This window comes from Plectrocnemia conspersa, unplaced genomic scaffold (genome assembly GCF_051122295.1).
Source record: "Plectrocnemia conspersa isolate PC_06_02 unplaced genomic scaffold, ASM5112229v1 ptg000002l, whole genome shotgun sequence".
NCBI classification, from domain to species: domain Eukaryota; kingdom Metazoa; phylum Arthropoda; class Insecta; order Trichoptera; family Polycentropodidae; genus Plectrocnemia; species Plectrocnemia conspersa.
The window spans coordinates 18,755,292-18,775,432 of record NW_028277166.1 but is presented as its reverse complement, the minus strand read 5'-3'; the positions used below and the strand labels follow the sequence as shown (position 1 = coordinate 18,775,432).

General features: G+C 31.9%; 2 protein-coding genes across 3 annotated transcripts; one reads left to right on the top strand and one right to left on the bottom strand.

Moving 5' to 3' along the window:
* Positions 1 to 217: 217 nt before the first annotated feature.
* Etl1 (SWI/SNF-related, matrix-associated actin-dependent regulator of chromatin, subfamily a, containing DEAD/H box 1) lies at positions 218 to 7,095 on the bottom strand. Its single transcript, XM_088205425.1, has 14 exons — positions 6,889 to 7,095; positions 6,534 to 6,745; positions 4,000 to 4,307; positions 3,575 to 3,931; positions 3,311 to 3,504; positions 3,098 to 3,236; positions 2,889 to 3,024; positions 2,659 to 2,796; positions 2,354 to 2,596; positions 2,059 to 2,286; positions 1,694 to 1,905; positions 1,466 to 1,624; positions 1,274 to 1,404; positions 218 to 1,202 (listed from the first exon to the last, which is right to left on the bottom strand). Exons 1-14 carry the CDS (start codon positions 7,022 to 7,024, stop codon positions 1,126 to 1,128), a joined length of 2,670 nt encoding a protein of 889 aa, XP_088061551.1. The 5' UTR covers positions 7,025 to 7,095; the 3' UTR covers positions 218 to 1,125.
* Positions 7,096 to 8,411: 1,316 nt separating this feature from the next.
* ValRS (Valyl-tRNA synthetase) lies at positions 8,412 to 19,310 on the top strand. 2 transcript variants are annotated; one of them, XM_088181675.1, is made up of 15 exons: positions 8,412 to 8,612; positions 8,789 to 8,956; positions 13,158 to 13,712; positions 13,775 to 14,003; positions 14,067 to 14,191; positions 14,262 to 14,612; positions 14,683 to 14,799; positions 16,786 to 16,983; positions 17,051 to 17,157; positions 17,226 to 17,453; positions 17,521 to 17,662; positions 17,738 to 17,908; positions 17,980 to 18,177; positions 18,249 to 18,533; positions 18,612 to 19,310. In XM_088181675.1, the coding sequence occupies exons 1-15, from the start codon at positions 8,469 to 8,471 to the stop codon at positions 18,825 to 18,827; spliced, it is 3,234 nt and encodes a 1,077-aa protein (XP_088037801.1). In that variant the 5' UTR covers positions 8,412 to 8,468; the 3' UTR covers positions 18,828 to 19,310. The 2 variants fall into 2 exon arrangements, with proteins under 2 accessions (XP_088037801.1, XP_088037802.1); XM_088181676.1 differs by lacking the exon at positions 14,683 to 14,799.
* The last annotated feature ends 831 nt before the right edge of the window (positions 19,311 to 20,141 follow it).

Sequence of the window (20,141 nt, the reverse complement as noted above, 5' to 3'; positions counted from 1 at the left end):
ACACTTAGTCTTTCTCTTTTGAATATATATTAGATACATCATATTCTGAGGTCGATATTTTAAGTAGAGTATACAATACTTCTTTCTGTACAGAAGTGATTGTATCGTCATCAAAATTTTGAACATCCTTGATGTTTTCTCTACCCACTTTCACAGACAAATACGAAAGAGAAGTATTGATTATTAAAATAGGAGGGATGAAATTAAAAGGATAACATTGAAAAATTATTAAGTTTATTTAAAGTACAATAACAATACAAGAGTTGTCAATCAGTAACTTCACTGACGTTTCTTCCAATTGGAACGAACATAATTTCACTTCATTTATAAGAAAAAAAATATAAACGTTCAAAGTATTTTTTTTTGTTCTATTCGTTAGACACATTCGACGCCCTTGAAATAATCAATAAAACAATAATTTCTTCATAATATAAAAAAACCCTATCACATTGTCTAACTGAACATATTAAAATTAAAAATAAATTACTAAGAATAAACTATTTCATACAAAATACTAAAAACGGCAACGAAAACCGTGCAATTATTTCATTTAAATTAAGTCATACACTCACAGATATCGACACTGGCATAAATCTCGACCACTTCAGTTCTATATAAAATAAAATTTGTAAAGTCACGGAATTATGCAATTTTGAATATGCATCACAAATTGCAGACAGTATATTTGGTAATGCTAGATTTTAAAACTATAATATTTCAACGATATAAAAAATAGACATACGTATTATCATCGGTTTACTAAAATAATCTGCAAATTTCGAGACACAATCCGAGCATAGAGCATAATTGCAACTTCACAAAATCGAAACAAACGAGTGGTATTATAAACTGCTTATTCGTTATGGAATGATTGTGTTAGATCATAAAACACTAGCAGTGGATCGAATTAACCTAACGTCATGAATAGCTTTTGTAGATTTTCGATTGAAAATTTATAAGAAATTAATAAGGAAAAATATTAGAACAGGTACATTTCCGAGCAATAAGTGAAAATTATTATAAATAAACAACTCATCCCGTTAAATTTCACATACATAAAGTAGGACATATTGAGTCACAGGTATGCGTTTTTAAAGCATTATCTAATAATTTCGCGTATGTAAATTATTTAGGATTAGTGGTCACTCCCATGGCCAGATTTAACAATCTGACTACGTTCTTCATCTCTTGAGGCTCGTTTTCTAAAACAATATCATATAAATTAGATTGAATCAATTAAAGTAAGATCTTAAAAAAAATAGATAAAAAATACCATCTGAGCCTGTGATGTCCCTCTCGAGATTCAATTTCTCTTGGGCAACTTGGTAGATACCCTCTTCGATTGTACCAGAGCTTACGAACCGGTATATCGTGACTGGCTTCTTCTGACCCATTCTGTGACACCTGTTGATCGTACAAACACAATGAAACTTTGAACTAAACCATTAAATTTAATTTGAATTACCTGTCTTCAGCTTGCTTATCGTTATAAGGGTTAAAATCTATATCGTGGATAATCACAGTATCGGCAGCCGTTAAATTAATGCCGAGACCTCCGGCTTTCGTCGACAGTAAAAATATAAAAATATCAGATTCTTCGTTATATTGGTCTATGAGATCTTGCCTACGATTTGTATAATAAATTATATTAAATCACATATGTAAATGAGAATATGCACTTTATTGATTATACCTCAAAGTAACAGCTGTAGTTCCATCTAATCTGAGGTAGTGGTATCCTCTAATAGAGAGGAATGGCTCGATTATATCGAGCATCATTGTAAATTGACTAAATATAAGCACTCTATGTCCTTCGGCTTTAAACTTAGGCAGTAATTCATCAAGTCTTGCGAATTTCCCGGAAGTGATGATATATTCATCAGGGAGTCCCATCGAAGAGATACTCTATAATAAAAAAATCAGTCATTTAGATTCTGTCTAGATATAATTTTAAAGTCTTGAAAAATGTAGCTAATTCACGAAGAGCATTATCATTTTTTTATTTTTTTTCAAGACATCAAAAACACAGCGGTCAATATTTGATTCGATTGATTTTACCTTAAAAGTTTTGGTTAGCTGATGAATTTGAAAATCGGAAATGCAGCGCAGATCTTCAAAGACGTGCTGCGGATTCTTCTCCTTATACTTTGGTTCAATAGCGAGCTTGGCTGCAATCTTCCGCAGTTTCTTTTCGTCGTAATAGTACCGCAGCAGGCAAGGGTGGTTCGAGAGCTTCCTCATGTCCATCATCATCGACATGCCGCTTTGTTCAGTTGTAGCATGAATCTATAAATAATATGATATTATTAAAACGAAAAATTATTACATATTATAATGGTATTCAATTGCTTACGATTCCATCAGTAGCAGTGAACGAAGAAATCAAATTTTTATATTGTTCTTGTTGACTCTCCACCAATGGAACTGACATAGTTAAATCTGTTTTTGCGGGTAAATCTTTCAAGACGTCTCGCTTTAGCCGTCTCAGAACAAAGGGTTTCATGATGCGTTTTGCTTGAGCGATCTGAGTTTGTTCGAACGGAGACATTTCGACGTCACATACTTCTTTTGTTGAATGCTTTTTAGTAGAAGTTTTCTGAATTACACAAATCATTGGTTAGCAAACTTATAAGAAATAAATAATATAGATAAACTTACATTGCTCTTATGAAATAAACTTTTGAGGTCATCGGTGTTGTTGGCGAAGAGATGAGGCATAACGAAACACAAAAGGGACATCAATTCCAAAAGGTTATTTTGCAGAGGAGTTCCAGTTAGCAAAATACGATGAGCGGCCTGAAAAGTACATGTATAAATTTTTTTTTATTATTAAAAACTTGATTTGCAATTTTATTAGCAAAATAAATCAGGCATAAAATAAGACATACTTTTATTTTAATCAAATTCTCGTATCTTTGCGTGGACATATTCTTGAGCATGTGAGCCTCGTCAAACACCACATACTCCATCTGAGTAACTCTAAACATCTTTCGCTCTTCTGGACAACTACTAACTAAATTATATCTGTAATTTTATCATTATACAAATTATTATTCATATTTAAAAGTTTGATCAATTAATATTTTATTCAACTCACGTAGTGACGATCACGTCTATATTTCTTAATCCGTATTTTGCCCATTCGATTCTAATTGACCTTCGCTCATCTTGGTTCCCATAATATAGAGCGACTCTGATCGACGGACACCATCTTTTAAACTCAACGTTCCAATTCTCTGCAATTATATAAAAATGTTGTAGATCGTTCGCTTTAAACGTGTTTAATCGAGTCGCAACGACTATAACTCACCTAAAGTAGAAGCCGGAACAACGATCAAATGCGTACCGGTGACCTGATTGGTCTCCTTCAAATGCGCTAAGAAAGCTATCACTTGCACAGTCTTACCGAGTCCCATTTCATCGGCTAAGATTCCGTTTACTTTCTGATTGTGCATAGCGCATAGCCAGTTAAGACCGACCATCTGATAGGGCGCCAATCTCATTCTAAATAATAAAATAATTATTTTTAAATTCAAATTCCAATAGCTCAACGAGGGTAATGAATTATACGTACGCCGGTTCTAAACTGGCCGGTTGCTGTAACACACCAGCACCGGCGGCAACTGCCATTTCCATCTGATTAGCTAAACTGGTGCATTTCTTCATCAGCTTTTGTATGTTGTTTCTTGTCACCAGCAATTCTTGAGCGGAATTCAATAAGTCTGTACTGATACTCTTGTTATCCTGGAACTTTTCGACAAGATCGACCCATCCGGTGAAAGGTCTGAGGCCGCTGATCAATTCGGCCTTTTTCAAAGAGCACCCTTGCAACTGTTGCAATTCCACGCTCTTGGCAGTGTTTAAAAATTCAAAAACTCTCTTTTTGTGCCCGGAAAGGTCATTGTCTATCTCGACGTCAGATTCTTCATCGCTGATTGAAAAATAAAATCATTTAGACATGGAAAAAGGGACCATTTAAAACATAATAAAAAAACTTACCTATCGAAGACTTTTTCTCTTCTGGAAGGATTGTGATCGTCTTCGTCTAAATCACTGACGTCACTTTCACTACCGGCCTTTTTACCATGACTGTTTTTCTTTTGAATATGGATTTTAACATTGAATTTGTTTGAATTGCTCGTGTTTACGGGTTTCGGCATGTTTCCGTTGATTTTTATATGACCGTTGGTGAATCTGTGTCCTCGGAGGCTGTTGTTTGTCTCTTGTTGTTCCGGATCGAAGTCCAGCAGCTCATCACGGCAACGTTCTTCGTTCCAGTTGTGTTTCGAAAGAACACTTTTTATAATCTAAAATGATTTATAATGTTAGAATTGTATTTTAACACACGGATGACACATGTTCACGGCATATTCGCAACTTTTTAAAAAATAGTTCCGTTCAGAAAAAAAATCATAACTTCTTATCCAGTGCATATTTAAATACAAAAGTTAGAAGTGACTCCCAGTAGGTGGAATGCATAGGTCCAAGTATTGGCATCAAACCTCAGATTAGGGATTAATGAATATGTTCAAAGATCATAAGTAATAAAAAACGGACTCGAATTTTATCTAGTCACAAAGAGATAAAATTTAATGGATGGACAGAAATTAAAATTTATATGTATATCTCAAATTACATTAGACAAATTATAAAAAAATTGCGAAATTTTCTTGGAAATTAGCCTTTCTATGTCATTGCTAACCAATTAGAGCGATGTATTTTCTTAAAACAACTAATCAAGTAGTTGCCATGCATGTAGCTAATATTGGGGTTTTTGGTCTAGCACTGTACCATTTTAGGTAAACCTCGAATATTTTAGGTTTTTTTTGGCCACTACTAGAAAACATTTGTGGACTAAACTTGGTTTTTACATTTTTTTTTGACTTCGAGCATTTTTGTAATATTATATTGTGTTATTGTTAACCGAAAATAAAACGTTATTTTTGTCGGAATGAAAACCAGAGCTGAACTGAAAAAATAATATCAGCTTATTTCGGTTCGGTCCATGTTCAAGCACATAGTCACAAAAAATGCAACCTGTGCAACACTTGAAAAATATTTAGAGCAAATTATAGTTTTTAGAGAAATCAATTTCATTCACAAATGAACAAGCACAAACATATTGTGAAAAATCTGATAAAAAGGATTTTTAAGAAGTAAAGAATTTAAGGATTTCCTATTTTTACGGATGTGGACATTGATTCATATTGAATAACTTGAACCATGTACAGAGATTAGATAGAAACAACATATTTTAGAATTTTAGGAGGAAAATAAAAATACATATCCTCATTTATACAAAATTGCAATGGTGCTTTTAGGAGCTCCAGCAACACAAGATAGTGTTGAAAAGGTTTTCTCCCGCTGAAAGTTTATTTTGCGAGACAATCGAAATAATTTAAATGAAAATACAATGGGCTGATGCCCCAATTGACATTTTTTAGCCACGTTATTGTTTTTTTCTTAATGTTGAGTAATATGTAAACATTATTTAGTCATTAAAAATTGGTATTTTTTTTAAATTTTGGGTTGAATAAAGTACTGCTAATACTGCGTTAGAACAAACACGTAAAGGCTGTAATGAATACAACTTCATTACCTTTATCTTATTTTTAGAGACATAGTTTTAAACTGCAACCTCCATTTTTAAGGAACTTTATACGGAAAATATGAAGAAAAAAATGAGCAATTATTTTAGACAGAACATAAACTAAAACTATAGTTATGAAAATTGTAATAATATTGTGGAACAACTTTTTTTATCGAATACATAGTCCTTATTTATTGTTCTTTGTATGATCTGTTTTTTTTTAGTTTGTATCTAGATGTAGTAAATTATATTTATTTTCTAGCATACTTGTAGAACTTGCAGTAAATAATTGCTTTTGGCCATAAGAAATTAAAAAAAAATAATTTATAACATCATAACTTTCAGCACTTACGTATTTAAAAAAGTACATTATTGATCTCAATAAGTTTCTTTGAATCTGTGCATTTATTTATCTAAATTTTGTAAATAATAATCCTTTTTTGGGGTAAAAAATGCAATATTGAGTGACAACAGTCAAGGCACGACTAAAAGTTAGCTCTTACTCAGAATGATGGCATGAAATGACCGGCAACACGGTTAGAAGCTTGCAACTTTCTCCGATATAAAAATCTTTAGGAATAACTATTTGAGTTGTTATCTGCTTTGTGCTATGTGAAGTTATCAACTAAAACATTTTTTTTTCTTTTTTCTAAGATCGTAGGGAAATAATGCAGAGTCGAATTTTATAGAACAATTTAATGAAGCCCAACTTCACAATGAATCTAAATCTTATAGAGATTAAGAATTAGTGATCGCTTAATTTTTAATCATTATTTATAAACAGATGAAACAGTAGTAAACCAAGATTTGATCCTTAAAAATATATCTATGAAGCAGCCTGTAGTTATTAGGAATCGTCTTATGCATTTCCAAACATCTGGGAATACATAATTGTAAGGGTTCAAGAAGACTTTTTTCACTGCTGTTTATAGAATATAATTACCATAGAGCTTATATCTGGAAACATTTGTATCATGTTTTTGAACCGTCTCTCTTTAGTAGCGGTGTCCAGTGGAGCTTGAACTTGAACTTTAGCAGGAGTTGCCACTTCATTATCGGACTCGGAGTTGGGGAGGCGTATTCGCTTGTACGTCGTGATCGGCTTGATTCCCGGCGAGGCCATACCTGGTTGATCTTGTATGACAGAAGAGGATGCTGCAAATGAGGACGAAGAAAACGATTAGCACATAGTACCCGACGGTGTCAAAAAGGTAATTAAAATGCAAGGTAAAAATAATAAAACGTGTCATGCAAGGTTTAGTCAGATCCGAATTTGAGGTTATGTTTACGAAACTGACCGGAAAGGTATTCCCTACGAGCCTGCTCGTTGGGTTGTTTGTGGAAACGGTACTGCCGCAGTTGGTTGAGACTGGCGGTCACAGCGGCCGGATGACGTGGCCCGCCGCTGAGTCCCGTGGATCCTGAATGGGACATCGACGAAGCGAGACGGCTTCGCAAACGAGTCGCTTTGAGGCGGCCGTCGACGCTGAACCGCTGACGCCACTGCTGCCGACCAGCTGGTCGATGATGTTGCCAGCACGTTGACGTCTGCCGTTAGCTGGCGAATATGTTTTTTACTTGTGTCAACATTCATAAATTACCGATTTATTTTATTTCAATTTATAATATGTACTTTCTCTTTTGATATAGCGGAATATAATACGGCGGGGTAATATCGAACAAAAATTTATATTTTGCAAATATTTTAATAGGGTTTGAAATTTAAATAAACAGTTTTATGATTTTGCCATATAATCACAAATTTTATCTCTTATCTCTGTAGTAAAAGTGTGGTGTAAGTACCTAAGTGTAAGTGTTTTTGTCATATATTTTATTTTTATTTTTTTTTTCGATGTAACCTGATTGGCGTAAATCAAATGCGTTACAACGAGGCAAATTAGTACCAACTGAATAAGTCAAATAAATGCAAAGAATAATTACAAATTTTCACAGTTTGCAAATAATTAGCCTTTGCTTATAAATAAAAATAAAATTCCTAGTTATCATTCACTTTTACAACCCTTTCACTTATTCGTTGTTTTTTTTTACGCTAATGTTCCCACTTTGAAATTTATTAAACCTGTGGCACTGGCGAGCACTTATCATACTTATCGTAGTGAGATTAGTGTTCATCATGTCTTACTGCAGTAATGCATTGTTTTTTTGTGATATTCGTATCAAATGCAACTGCAAAAATTGTTTGTTTGGAACAAAGTCTTTCATTTTATAATGAAAAAGAAGAAAAAAAATATATTATTAAATAAATACCGTCCTGAAAGTGTGTGCTAACCGATAAACTACGTGTTAACAACTCGACAGCCGAAGAACAACTGATGATAAATATGAAATAGGACAAACGATGACATTTTCATCTGGTACCACATTATTTACAATACACCACTGTACTTTTTTAGATTTGCATCACACCACTAATATACAATATGCAGTTATTTAACTTGGGGGGGTTATGGTTAGGATTTTGCTATAAGAAGGGGTCCATGGGCATAATGAGTTTGAGAACCACTGATTTACCCTAGTAAGTTTTAGGTACTTGGCAATTTTTTTGGTATCACGCTCAAAAACCAGATTGTTATGAACATGTGTTCTGCTTTTAGCCCTAATGTCTGCGAAAGTGGCCAATAAATTTTTGCTGAAGTACCATTTTTCTGTTCTTTACTATGTTGAATGTCTTAATTGTAATTTTTATTTAATTTGGAATATGTATTATATTTGTTTAAATAGAGATATTATTTTTATTCTGAATATTTTTAAAAATATGCTCGACTTATGTATTGTTATGATTTAAATCAATTGGTAGCGCGTGTACCAACTGAAAAGCGCAAGACGATCGTTAACGTTGACAGCCGGGCGTGTCAGCATGGAGGACGTGGAATCGGGTGAGCCGCCAAAAACGGCAAAGCAATTAGAAAAAGAAGCAAAGAAAGCCGCCAAACTTGATAAACTAAAACAAAAACAAGAAAAGCTGTCCACCGTCGTCGCAGCACCTAAGGAAAAATCTGAGGTATGTCACTAAAATGACCTTTCACTTTCTTCCACGCGATATTGATATATTAAACATGGTATATAATTAGACGCAATTTGCTAGTTACGCAACATTTACCACGGTACCATTTGAATTATTTGATAATTATATAGTTTCACTAAATAATAAAATTGCATCATTTGCTTCTGTTGCAGAAAAAAGTTAAAGAAAATAAGGAAGTTGTCACGTATACTGGAAACACTGCTCCTGGCGAAAAGAAAGATGTTGTATCACCCTTACCGGATGCTTACAGTCCGCAATACGTCGAAGCTGCTTGGTATGACTGGTGGGAAAAGAGTGGATTCTTCAAGCCAGAATATGGAGTAATTATTCATACTATTATCATTCAACATTTTATGGTCCTGGGGATTTCATAAAAATTTATACCTTTAGTTAAAATTATTATAACTGAAATCTAAGCACTAAACACACGTGAATAAAATGAAAATATATTTAATTCACAGCTTCTTTAATTGAAAAAGTTCTTGCAATTAAAAATATGAATTTTTCATTGCGCATTGGACACATGGAGGGCTCAAATAGATAACAGCATAACACATTCACGTCGGGTACCGCTTTTGGACGCCTTTTCAAGTCTCCCTGTGTAGATACAAGATGCACGCCTAGGCATCTATAGCATGTGACAAATTTCGGGTCAAGTGCGATAAATGTTCCGTCATATATTGTAGGACAAAGAAATGGAATACGTGTAATGCATGTACCTGCATTGTGTTCATTCAGTGACACGGAGGAAGATCTCGATGTAGATTTTGATCTAGTGAGAAACAATGAAAATATCGAAGGTGTTGCTGGAGTCAAAATATTTCCAGATGGTTCTGAAAATCTTAGTTGAAATATCGTCATTATTTATCAGCGATGATTAATTTGAAAACATAGTTTATTAGTACCGGAATAGTACCGGAAAGAAAAAAAAAAGCGATGAGCAAAGATTAATTAAAGCAAATTTTGATGTATTTGCATTTTTTTGTTGATAATTTTAATGTATCTTCTAATGCCAACAAACTTATCAAAGTGAGAGATGTATAAATTTATATAAATTTAAAACTGTCAATGAACAGTAACAAAATATATCATTCGACGAAAATATTATACTATGGGAAGGAAGACTTGGCTTCAGGGTTTATAACACGAGTAAAATGATAAAATATGACATTCTTAATAGAATTGATTGCGAGGCAAATCCGGTTTTATTTACAATTTCGTTGTGTACTGGATAAGGTATGACTAGAAAACATCGGACTGAAAATTTTAGATCAATATTTAATTAAATGGAATCATCTCTACACGGATATTTTTTATAAAAGTGTGAAATTAGCGTACACTTTGCTATCGACGATTTTGGGACGACTAGATCGAATCGTAATGTACAAATTATTTCCACTATACATAACGCGAAAATAATCGATACCAATAGAATCGGTCGAAACACGCGACTTGAAGTAGCTGAAGAAAGTTTTTTTATCTTTTACATTGTGCTTTATTTAATACGTTTCGCGTATTTCAAAAATTAAATACAACATCAAAGATGTAATTTAAAATGTTGAATACGGCAAAAAATTGGTTACATTCTCATACGACTGAAGGTGAAAAAACATCAACGACAAGCCAAACTTCAACTTTTGAATGAGATCCCCGATTTGACCTGCCAGGAAGGCGTTACTGGAAAACTTCAAAGGAATATAATGCAATCATAGTGGCAAAAGAACTAAATGATTGCATTATATTTCAAATTAAGGATCAATTTCGTTTCTCGAAACATTTGTATGCAACAAAATTGCTAAATTTTTGCAGCGATCAAGATAGTTTTATGAAAATTCCATCTATGGAATTAGAGGAAACCCTGGAAGTGTACTCTATATTAGAAAAAGATCATTTACAAACAGAATTTAAGTTAATGATCTACCAGAATTTAAAAATTTATCAGAGCATACAAAAATTTAAAACATTATTTACTGGTATTTTTAATACTTTTACAGAAGTATACAAATTTACAAATAAGTATATCTACACTTATGACTAAGGCTGAACCAGAAAGATGTTTTTTATTTCTCAAAAGAATAAAAACATTTTTGAGAAATTCTATGGGAAAAAATCAATTTTCTACTTAAGCTATGAGTATTGAAAAAAACATGTACATTACAAATATCTCTGATTTTAATGATAAATCAGGGGTAATAAATATATTTGTAGACCAAAAAGAACAAAGAATGGATTTTAATTTTAGATAAATACAATATTAATTATTATTATTATATAGATTTCTTTTTGATATTGAAATATATACAAACATTTTTTATTATTGTGAATATAATATTTTTTTGTGTAAATATTGTTTCTTATTTTTTTTCTTTTGTATGTTTTTTGAGTTGTGTATTTATGTATGTATGTAACATAATAAATATACACCTTTGAATTTTTTTAATCGAGGGTTTTCAATACATGTTTACTATTTTTATTTTCATTGCTGCAGCCTCTCCACTACGAATTCTCTCCCTTCTACTTTTTCAGTCTCTTCACTACGAAATATATCAAATTATGAAGATGTATAACTTTTCTCAAAGCGTTCACGAATTTAAAAATTTTCCTAAAAAAATATGTAAATAAATATGCGAAACACAATTTGAAAACCATGGAAAATTAATTTATTTGTATGTATTCAATTATATGCTAAATTTTTTGGGTTTTTTTTCAAAACAAGTTATCACTGTTTTCCTAAAAATACTAATAATAATTAAAGTATGTGGATTGAGAATCGTCGAAATATTAATTTATTTAAATACATAAAATTATTAAGATGCTGTATAAATTTTCTCAAAACGATCACGAATTGAAAGATTTTAATATGAATAAATATGCGGAACACAGATTGAGAACCATCTAAACGTTTTTTATTTGCATGTATTTAATTATGAAAATACAAAAAGTTTGTTTTTTTAATATTTTTAGAAAATATCTAATAAACCTAAGGAACACAGTTTGAGAATCACCGAAAATTAAATTAATTTATTTACATTAAATAATAAAAATAATTTTAACCGATTTTCAAAATATAAAATTAAAAAATTATACATGCGTAACCCGGATTGGGAACCATTAAAAATAATACTTATTTAAATTCTCTGGATAATGAAGACACAGCCCCTAATTTTTTTTAACCACTTCATCCTCGGGATTATTTTAAAAAAATGGTCAAAAATAATCACCTTTTTTTATTGCGATTTATTATGCGATGTGTTATGAGAATGATGAAAAAAATCAGTTTAAAATTATTTATTCATTATAATTATTATTATTACACTTTAAAAAAAAAATAATAATAATAAAAATTAGAAATTGCCTTCTTTGCTGTTTCTTTTCATCCAAACTCTAAACATAACATAGAAATACATATGTATGTGTGTATATGTATACGTAATGTTTGTTGTCAAATAAAAAAAAATTATCTTATAATACAGTATGGTGATTTTTGAAAAAAGGTGTAACGCATAAAGCAACCATGCATTCTGGACAATGGTATTGTGTGTCTCTTCTAATTTTTTCCCCATTCGCGTCAAACAAACTAAATTTTGGTTCTGATATTTGTGGATTTTACACGAATATATTTTACCATCTGGTTATAATACGCAGTTCTGAATGAATAGTTCCTCTGAGAAAATATTTGAAACTTACAGTTTCTGTTTTGTTACCTAATTTATGATGACATCCAGAAATAGATGTAAAATAAATACTAGCATCCTAAAGTGTCAGTTTTTTTATTTGATTTATGAGGGGTAAATGTCTTCAATATAAATGCACATGTGAGAGAATGCATAGATAGAAACATGTAAAACATCGTAAAGCAGGGGTAACCTACCCAAATGATCTTGCAACCACTTTGGAAATGCATCATAGCGGAAATGCGAGCCACATATAAAATTATATATCCCCATATTTTTGATTTTGATACACTATAGACATTTTTTGGAGCGAAAAAATTAAAACGTAATGAGTTTTTATTATTGTGTTTACTATTATTCTTACATGTAAGCATATATAATATAATAATAATGATACTAAACGTTAATTGTAAAAAATATATAACACTAAAAATTAAATATAAAAATATATAAATAAAAATGTTCAAAGCAAGCCACGGGCTGGCCACCCCTGTCGAAAAGTATCATTTTTTTTATTTAATTTATGAGGATCAAATGTCTTCGATACAAACGCATATATGAGAGAATGCGTAGTAACGCAAGGTATTACGCAGAGCGTTTTTTTTTAAATATAGAGTTCACACGCACCCGTGCGTGCATGCGTCTAACGCCAAAAACATTTTGAACGCGCCCGTGCGTATAAAAGGGTGAAGTGGTTAAACTCCTGCTCATGAGTTACGATTATTTTCAACTTACAATGCAAATTTATTATAAATTTTCAAAACAGATCTGCCACATTAGGAAGTTTTTACAATTTGTGCCCTCTGCAAATGTGTTAAAGTATTAATTTTGTTTTTTATTGTTATAGCGCAAGTCTGTATTGGAACCGAATCCCGAAGGCAAATTTGTAATGGTGATTCCTCCACCGAATGTAACGGGCAGTTTGCATTTGGGGCATGCGTTGACAAATTCTGTGGAAGATTGTATCACAAGATGGCACCGGATGAACGGAAAGACCACTCTGTGGATTCCGGGAAGCGATCATGCCGGTATCGCCACGCAAGTAGTCGTCGAAAAGAAGATTTGGAGAGAGGAGAAGATGACTCGTCTCGAAATGGGAAGAGAAAAATTCGTTGACCGCGTGTGGACCTGGAAGAAAGAGAAAGGCGTTGAAATATACAAACAATTGAAATCGCTCGGATCTTCTTACGATTGGAGTAGGGAAAGATTTACGATGGATCCTTCTATGAGTCGCGCCGTGACCGAAGCTTTCGTCAGACTGCACGAAAGTGGCGATATATACAGAGCTAACCGATTAGTGAACTGGTCTTGTGCGTTAAATTCTGCTATATCTGACATTGAAGTCGATAAGTTGGAATTAACTGGAAGGACTATGCTTTCTGTACCTGGATATACGAATAAAGTAAATATATTATTTTTATGATAATCGTTTATTGTTTGATTTAAATTTATGTATAATTTTAGGTGGAATTTGGCGTGCTAGTGTCGTTTGCTTATAAAGTGGAGAATAGCGATGAAGAAATTATAGTATCTACTACTCGTATCGAAACAATGTTGGGAGATACGGCTGTAGCTGTTCATCCGAAAGACGCTAGATATCAACACTTGCATGGCAAATATGTCATTCATCCGTTCTGCAAGAGAAAGCTTCCAATTGTGTGTGACGACTTTGTCGATATGAGTTTTGGAACTGGTTCGTTTATAAATAAATTGCCTCATAATATTTTTGCTTGATTAATTTTTAATAAATGTTTAGGAGCTGTTAAAATAACGCCAGCTCACGATCCTAACGATTTCGAAGTAGGATCACGGCACAGTTTGCCTTTTATCACCATTTTGGACGGTAAAGGCAATATTATAGGAGATTGTGGACAGTTTTACGTAAATACGACATAAAATCTGTTTATATAGCTCTAACCTATTTTTAAGTATTGTTTATGTATTTTTAAAGGGAATGAAGCGTTTTGATTGTCGCCAAAAGCTGCTAAAGGCGCTGCAAGATCTCGGATTGTATAAAGAGACAAAGGACAATCCTATGGTGGTGCCTTTGTGCAGCAGATCTAAGGACGTAGTCGAACCTTTGATTAAACCTCAATGGTACATCAAATGTTCCAGAATGGCCGCAAATGCGATGAAAGTCGTCAAAAGCGGCGAATTAAAAATCATACCGGACATGCATGTGAAAACTTGGTCTCATTGGATGGAAGGCATTCGTGATTGGTGCATATCTAGACAACTATGGTGGGGTCATAGGATTCCGGTGTACTTTGTAACGATTAAGGATGACGAAAACGACCCTACTGTAAGTATGAGTGATTTGATAATTATGATAATATGCTATTAATAAATACATCTATTAATGCAAACACAAGGAAGTAGAGCCTTTGCAGTTTAAGTTTAAGAGATGCCGCAGGAGAAAGAACAGGAAAATGAAAGAAGCGTTGAGGCGAAAAGACCTATCGAAAATTTTTCTCGTTAAAATGCAAGATGTATGTTGAAATGATCTGGGTTTAAATTCTACGAGTTTGCATGAATAATTAGCTACTTGTTTACACAACTTTTCTGACACATTGTGTACATAGATTTGTTCTAATTTCATGGAGTATGCTTAGCTGTGTAATAAAAATAGTATGCTTGTAATTTCAGTGCTTAACTTACATATAACTTAAAATTGATATCATTCATGTAATGATCAACATTAGTAACACTAATCATAGTTAATGTAACATTTTACTATAAGGTTTTTTCTATAATAATGAGATAACTTAATGTACGTGTAAAATTACACACTGATTTTAAGTACATTGTTGTTTTTATCCAAAAAATGTATTATTATTTAGTAATTGTGCACTTTACTTTTTAGCAAAAAAATTTTACAATCTTAGATTATCATGGACTATGATACTTTCGGGATCTTATTGTTGGCCTTCTGCCCCGTTGTAAGGCCTGAGAGAGTAAGCCCTTACTATGTTGCGCGTTTATGTTCTTCCTCTGGAAGATCTAAACTATCATATCTCAAATACGATATCTGGCATCTGGCGGAGGATTGGGGTTTCTTAAAATCATAATAATGTTTCTAGATTTGGACAAATAACCAAAATTGCCATCCGCTAGCCATTATTTCTTATTATGGGAAGCAGTTTTTATCTCATTCTGAGAAGCAGTTCGGGGTTACAAATAGTCGTCAGAGTTCATTTTACATATTAAATTCTAGATTTTAATAATGGAAAATGTGAAATTTTAGGTATAATTTTTTTTTTCAATTTGATATTATTAGATAGTTTATTTACATTTTGTAAAGTTTTTTTCTATAGTAGCTTTTATCATTTTTTTATGAATAATTGTTATTATTTCGGTAGGAATAAAATTGATTACATATTTTACCACAAAGTTAAAAATCTTAGATAACAAAAAAAAATACTAATGTGTTCATAATTTTACATGTAAATCAAGATGTTAAAAAAAAACCCACAAAAATTTTCCCCACAGTTTTGTTTTTGAATTTTAGGTAGGCTTCTTGAGTTATATCGCATCTATTAACATGTGAAATCAGGAGCACATCAGTATTATTTTTATTACAATTTTTTAATTAATAATGATAGTCCATATATGATATAATATATTATAACATAAAAGGGCGGAATAGCATAGTCCGTAACGTTTCAGAGTAATACCTCTGAGATTGCGGGTTCGAGCCCCACAGCAGCACTCGAATTTTTATTTAAAAAATTGCGCTATTATTAAAAAACCGGCCCTAGCTGCAGTGACATTGGTTATAAATTATATTATTGGTTATAAATAATATCTGATTGACTTACTCAGTTGGAACAGATTTACCCCCATATACCGCATTGGGCTTACGCCTGTCAGGTTACAACGAAAAAATTAATGAATAAAAAATAAAACCCACAGAATGTGTCATTATGACGATAGAATCTATTGAATTCATTTAAATTTAAGTTTTAGGATCTGGATAATAACTATGAGTTTGTAAATTAGATAGGATGATATAAAAAATTGTATTTCTATCTACAAAATAATATTTTTTTGTTATTTTACCTCGATTGTATCCTCTATATTTGTGCAAAATTGTTGTAGTGTTACATTCCATTGATTGACTAGTGCATGAATAATCAAATTGCTAATATCACACATCACATTTGTATAATATATTATATATATGCTAGGCATGTACAGTTTTATTTTATGTATTATATATGGTGCACTTTATCACTGTATACAATTATAGCTTATATGAGCTGTTTTCAAAGTTCTCGGATTCAGGTATAATAAAATACAACCTTAGTGGGAAACCCTGCAATATTCTGAATTATTGAAAAATAACTATATCTGAATCCGAATTTTTTTCAGCCCTAGTTTGCATGTTCAATAATATAATAATAGCATTGTTTTCGTATGATTATTCAGAAACATGACATAAACACATTTTCTTAAATGCAAACATCTGTTCATAGAGTACTTACACCCAAAATGACTTTTGGATATCGGGTCGATCTGAAGAAGAAGCCAAACAGAAAGCTGTTAAAAAATTCAAAGTCGATCCTTCAAGAATAACTTTACAACAAGATAACGACGTATTAGATACGTGGTTCTCTTCAGGCCTATTTCCGTTTTCCATCTTCGGCTGGCCCGATAACACCGATGATTTGCAGGTCATTTCCTAATATTTCTTTATCAAATCGTAAGTCTTCGATTATTTATTCGAATGTTTTTTTAAAGGCGTTCTATCCTGGAACTCTACTCGAGACCGGACACGACATTCTATTCTTCTGGGTAGCGAGAATGGTATTTTTAGGACAGAAGCTGTTGGGAAAACTGCCATTTAAGTTAGTGTGAATTGATTTATATTTGTGTACATCTAATGTATTATAATTTATGTTTTGTGTCGTATTAGAGAGGTGTATTTACATCCGATGGTGAGAGACGCCCACGGACGTAAAATGTCAAAATCGCTCGGGAACGTAATAGATCCGATGAGCGTAATCAAAGGCATTTCCCTTGAAGATCTTCACGAGCAATTGCATGATTCTAATCTCGATCCTAAAGAAATTGAAAAGGCAAAGGCAGGACAGAAGCTAGATTATCCAAACGGTATACCAGAATGTGGAACAGATGCTTTGAGGTAATATTGAAATAATATAATTTATTTTGTATATTTAATTCAGTAAAAATCACTTTTGATATTTTAGATTCGCTCTGTGTGCAATGACTCAAGGCCGTGACTTAAATTTGGATATATTGAGAGTGCAAGGATATCGTTTCTTCTGCAATAAGTTATGGAACGCTATCAGATTCTCATTGACATATTTGGGAGAAAACAACTTGTTTGAAGTATAATATTTGATAGCGTAAACTTTCTATTTACGTTAAATAATCAATCTGATTGATATTTAATAATAATTTCAGTTTTGCGATCCGACAACTCTCAAAGGTATCACATCCGTAGATAAATGGATGTTATCTCGAGTGTCTAATGCCGTGTCTCAAGTGAATAAAGCATTTGAGTCTTACGATTTTCCAACTGCCACTACTGCTTGTTACAATTTATGGTTGTATGAAATTTGCGACATTTATTTGGTAATCAAAATTCACATTTAATTTCAATAAATTATCTTGAATAACGTGTATTAATTAACATTTTATTTTAGGAATACTTGAAGCCGTCGATGGGATCTAAAACTGAGACGGATATGACTGAAACTTCAAAGAAAATATTGTTCATGTGTGTGGAAATCGGATTGCGTCTACTAAGTCCGTTTATGCCGTTCATAACTGAAGAATTGTATCAGAGACTACCTAGAAAAGACATATCAGTGCCGTCCATATGTGTGGCACCGTTCCCAATAGTAAATCTAATTTATTTATTATATAATATATTTATTTGAGCTTTTTACATAAATATGTCTACAAATTTCAGGAAGAGGAATGTAATTGGCGCGATGAAGTCTTGGAAAGAGATTATGAAATCGTATCTAAGATTATCCATACAATAAGATCCGCTCGATCAGATTATAACTTAGTAAACAAGCAAAAGACTATCGCATATCTGGTGTTTAATAATCAAGAAGAACATGCGACTATCATTGATTTATGCGAATTATTATCTCATTTGTCGTACACTTCGTTTCTTCTAACGCCAGCTCCTCCAGGCTGTGCCATTTTGATGATTTCGGATAAAATTGAAGTTCATCTCCTGTTGAAGGTTATTATTATTATCATTATATTTTTTTAGTTATTGTATGAATTTGCTTTATAATATTTATTTTTTAATGTATTTTAGGGTTTAATTGAGCCTGAAAAGGAGATATTGAAGATCGAAAAGAAACGAGAGCAACTAAATCAAACTATAACAAAGCTCAATCAGGCTATGAATCAAGCAGATTATGAGGTAAAAGTACCATCTGAGGTTCAGATCGCAAATTTGGAAAAATTGAAATCTACCAACGGCGAAATGGAAAAGCTTACCCTAGCATTAGAAATGCTCAAAACAATGTAATTTTTTTTTTTTATAATGTTTATTTATTGTATTTTAAGAGAGCATGGCTTTCTATCTTCTCTATATTCAATGTAATGTTTTCAATAATAAATAAAATGTTTGCATTGATATTAAATAAATGCAATATTTAAGATAAAATTGATGTTATTTATTTTATTCTCATTAACCCTTTGAACGCGTTAATCAAAAATAATATTTTATTGTTTTTTTTTTTGAAAAATGCAAATTTTACCTTGATACTGTGTTTAAATGTTCTGATTTTTTAATTTTCATTCATTTAAAACGATATTTTATGTTTATTCACAAAAAAAGTTTTTTCTTGAAAAGGATTTTTTTTACTGATTTTTGCGTAAAGAGATAAAAAAATCAATTGGGCGACTTTAGTCGCTTTCTGCGTTCAAAGGGTTAAGATTATATGTAGCTATAAAAGTATTTATCCTGACTTGTAATCAACACATAAAATAAATTGTATCAGTATTAAAATGCATTTTATTTTTTAATTATTCTGTGTTTGACTCCAGGCAAATGAGACTCAATTTTATCCAGAGAAGATTTATAATAATTAAAACTACTCTATCTTAACAAGGTTAGCAAAATAATATAAGAATAACTACCCTAATTTTTATGGTTGGTAACTCTTAATTAATTAGAAGCTATCCGAAACTTAAGTTTTACTTAGTCTTTTTCATTTTCGATCAGAACCAAACTTAACGTGTTTTGTACACAATAATTAAGTGTGATGTAAATACAAAATAATATAAACTTACGAACAGGCAAGCTATAAATATATATAAAAAATACAAATATGTTTTGCAAAGTAACATTTTAATTAAAATCTTAATGTTTACTCAATGCTTAAGATTGAACACTTGTTGATGTTGTATGCAGGGCCGCCGAGAATAAACCCGGGCCCTGGGAAAATAATGATTCCAGGCTTCATGACAAAAATGCCATTTTATATATTTTTTAACATCGTAATATAATTTCTTGAATAAATAATAATAGGTACGAGTTAACTCTTTCTATGCTACAAATAAATATAAAAATTAGCCACTGTTGCGACATATTTTCTGAAATAAAAGTTTTTTATATCTTTAATTAGGAAATGGGTAAGGTATCTCGGCAATTGCATAAATGTGTATTTGCTTACTTACTACATTTGCAGTGACTTATTACTTTTTCGTATTATTTATTAAGAGACATTTCATGGAACGAAAATAACATAATGTGTAGCTAGGTATGTGCCACACAGCCCATAGCAATGAGATGAGCAAGATTGTAGCCTTATTTATTGTCTCTGAGATATAATCTGTG

What these genes read in the sequence shown, in the direction of transcription:
- Etl1 (XM_088205425.1), bottom strand. Translation starts at nt 7,024, where the DNA reads ATGTCCCATTCAGGATCCACGGGACTCAGCGGCGGGCCACGTCATCCG. An exon ending in GTTTATTTCATAAGAGCAAT is followed by an intron (nt 2,597 to 2,658) that starts GTAAGTTTATCT and finishes TGTGTAATTCAG; the next exon opens with AAAACTTCTACTAAAAAGCA. An exon ending in GATAAGCAAGCTGAAGACAG is followed by an intron (nt 1,405 to 1,465) that starts GTAATTCAAATT and finishes TACGATCAACAG; the next exon opens with GTGTCACAGAATGGGTCAGA.
- ValRS (XM_088181675.1), top strand. Translation starts at nt 8,469, where the DNA reads ATGGAGGACGTGGAATCGGGTGAGCCGCCAAAAACGGCAAAGCAATTA. An exon ending in TCTTCAAGCCAGAATATGGA is followed by an intron (nt 8,957 to 13,157) that starts GTAATTATTCAT and finishes TTATTGTTATAG; the next exon opens with CGCAAGTCTGTATTGGAACC. An exon ending in GAGATTGTGGACAGTTTTAC is followed by an intron (nt 14,192 to 14,261) that starts GTAAATACGACA and finishes GTATTTTTAAAG; the next exon opens with GGAATGAAGCGTTTTGATTG.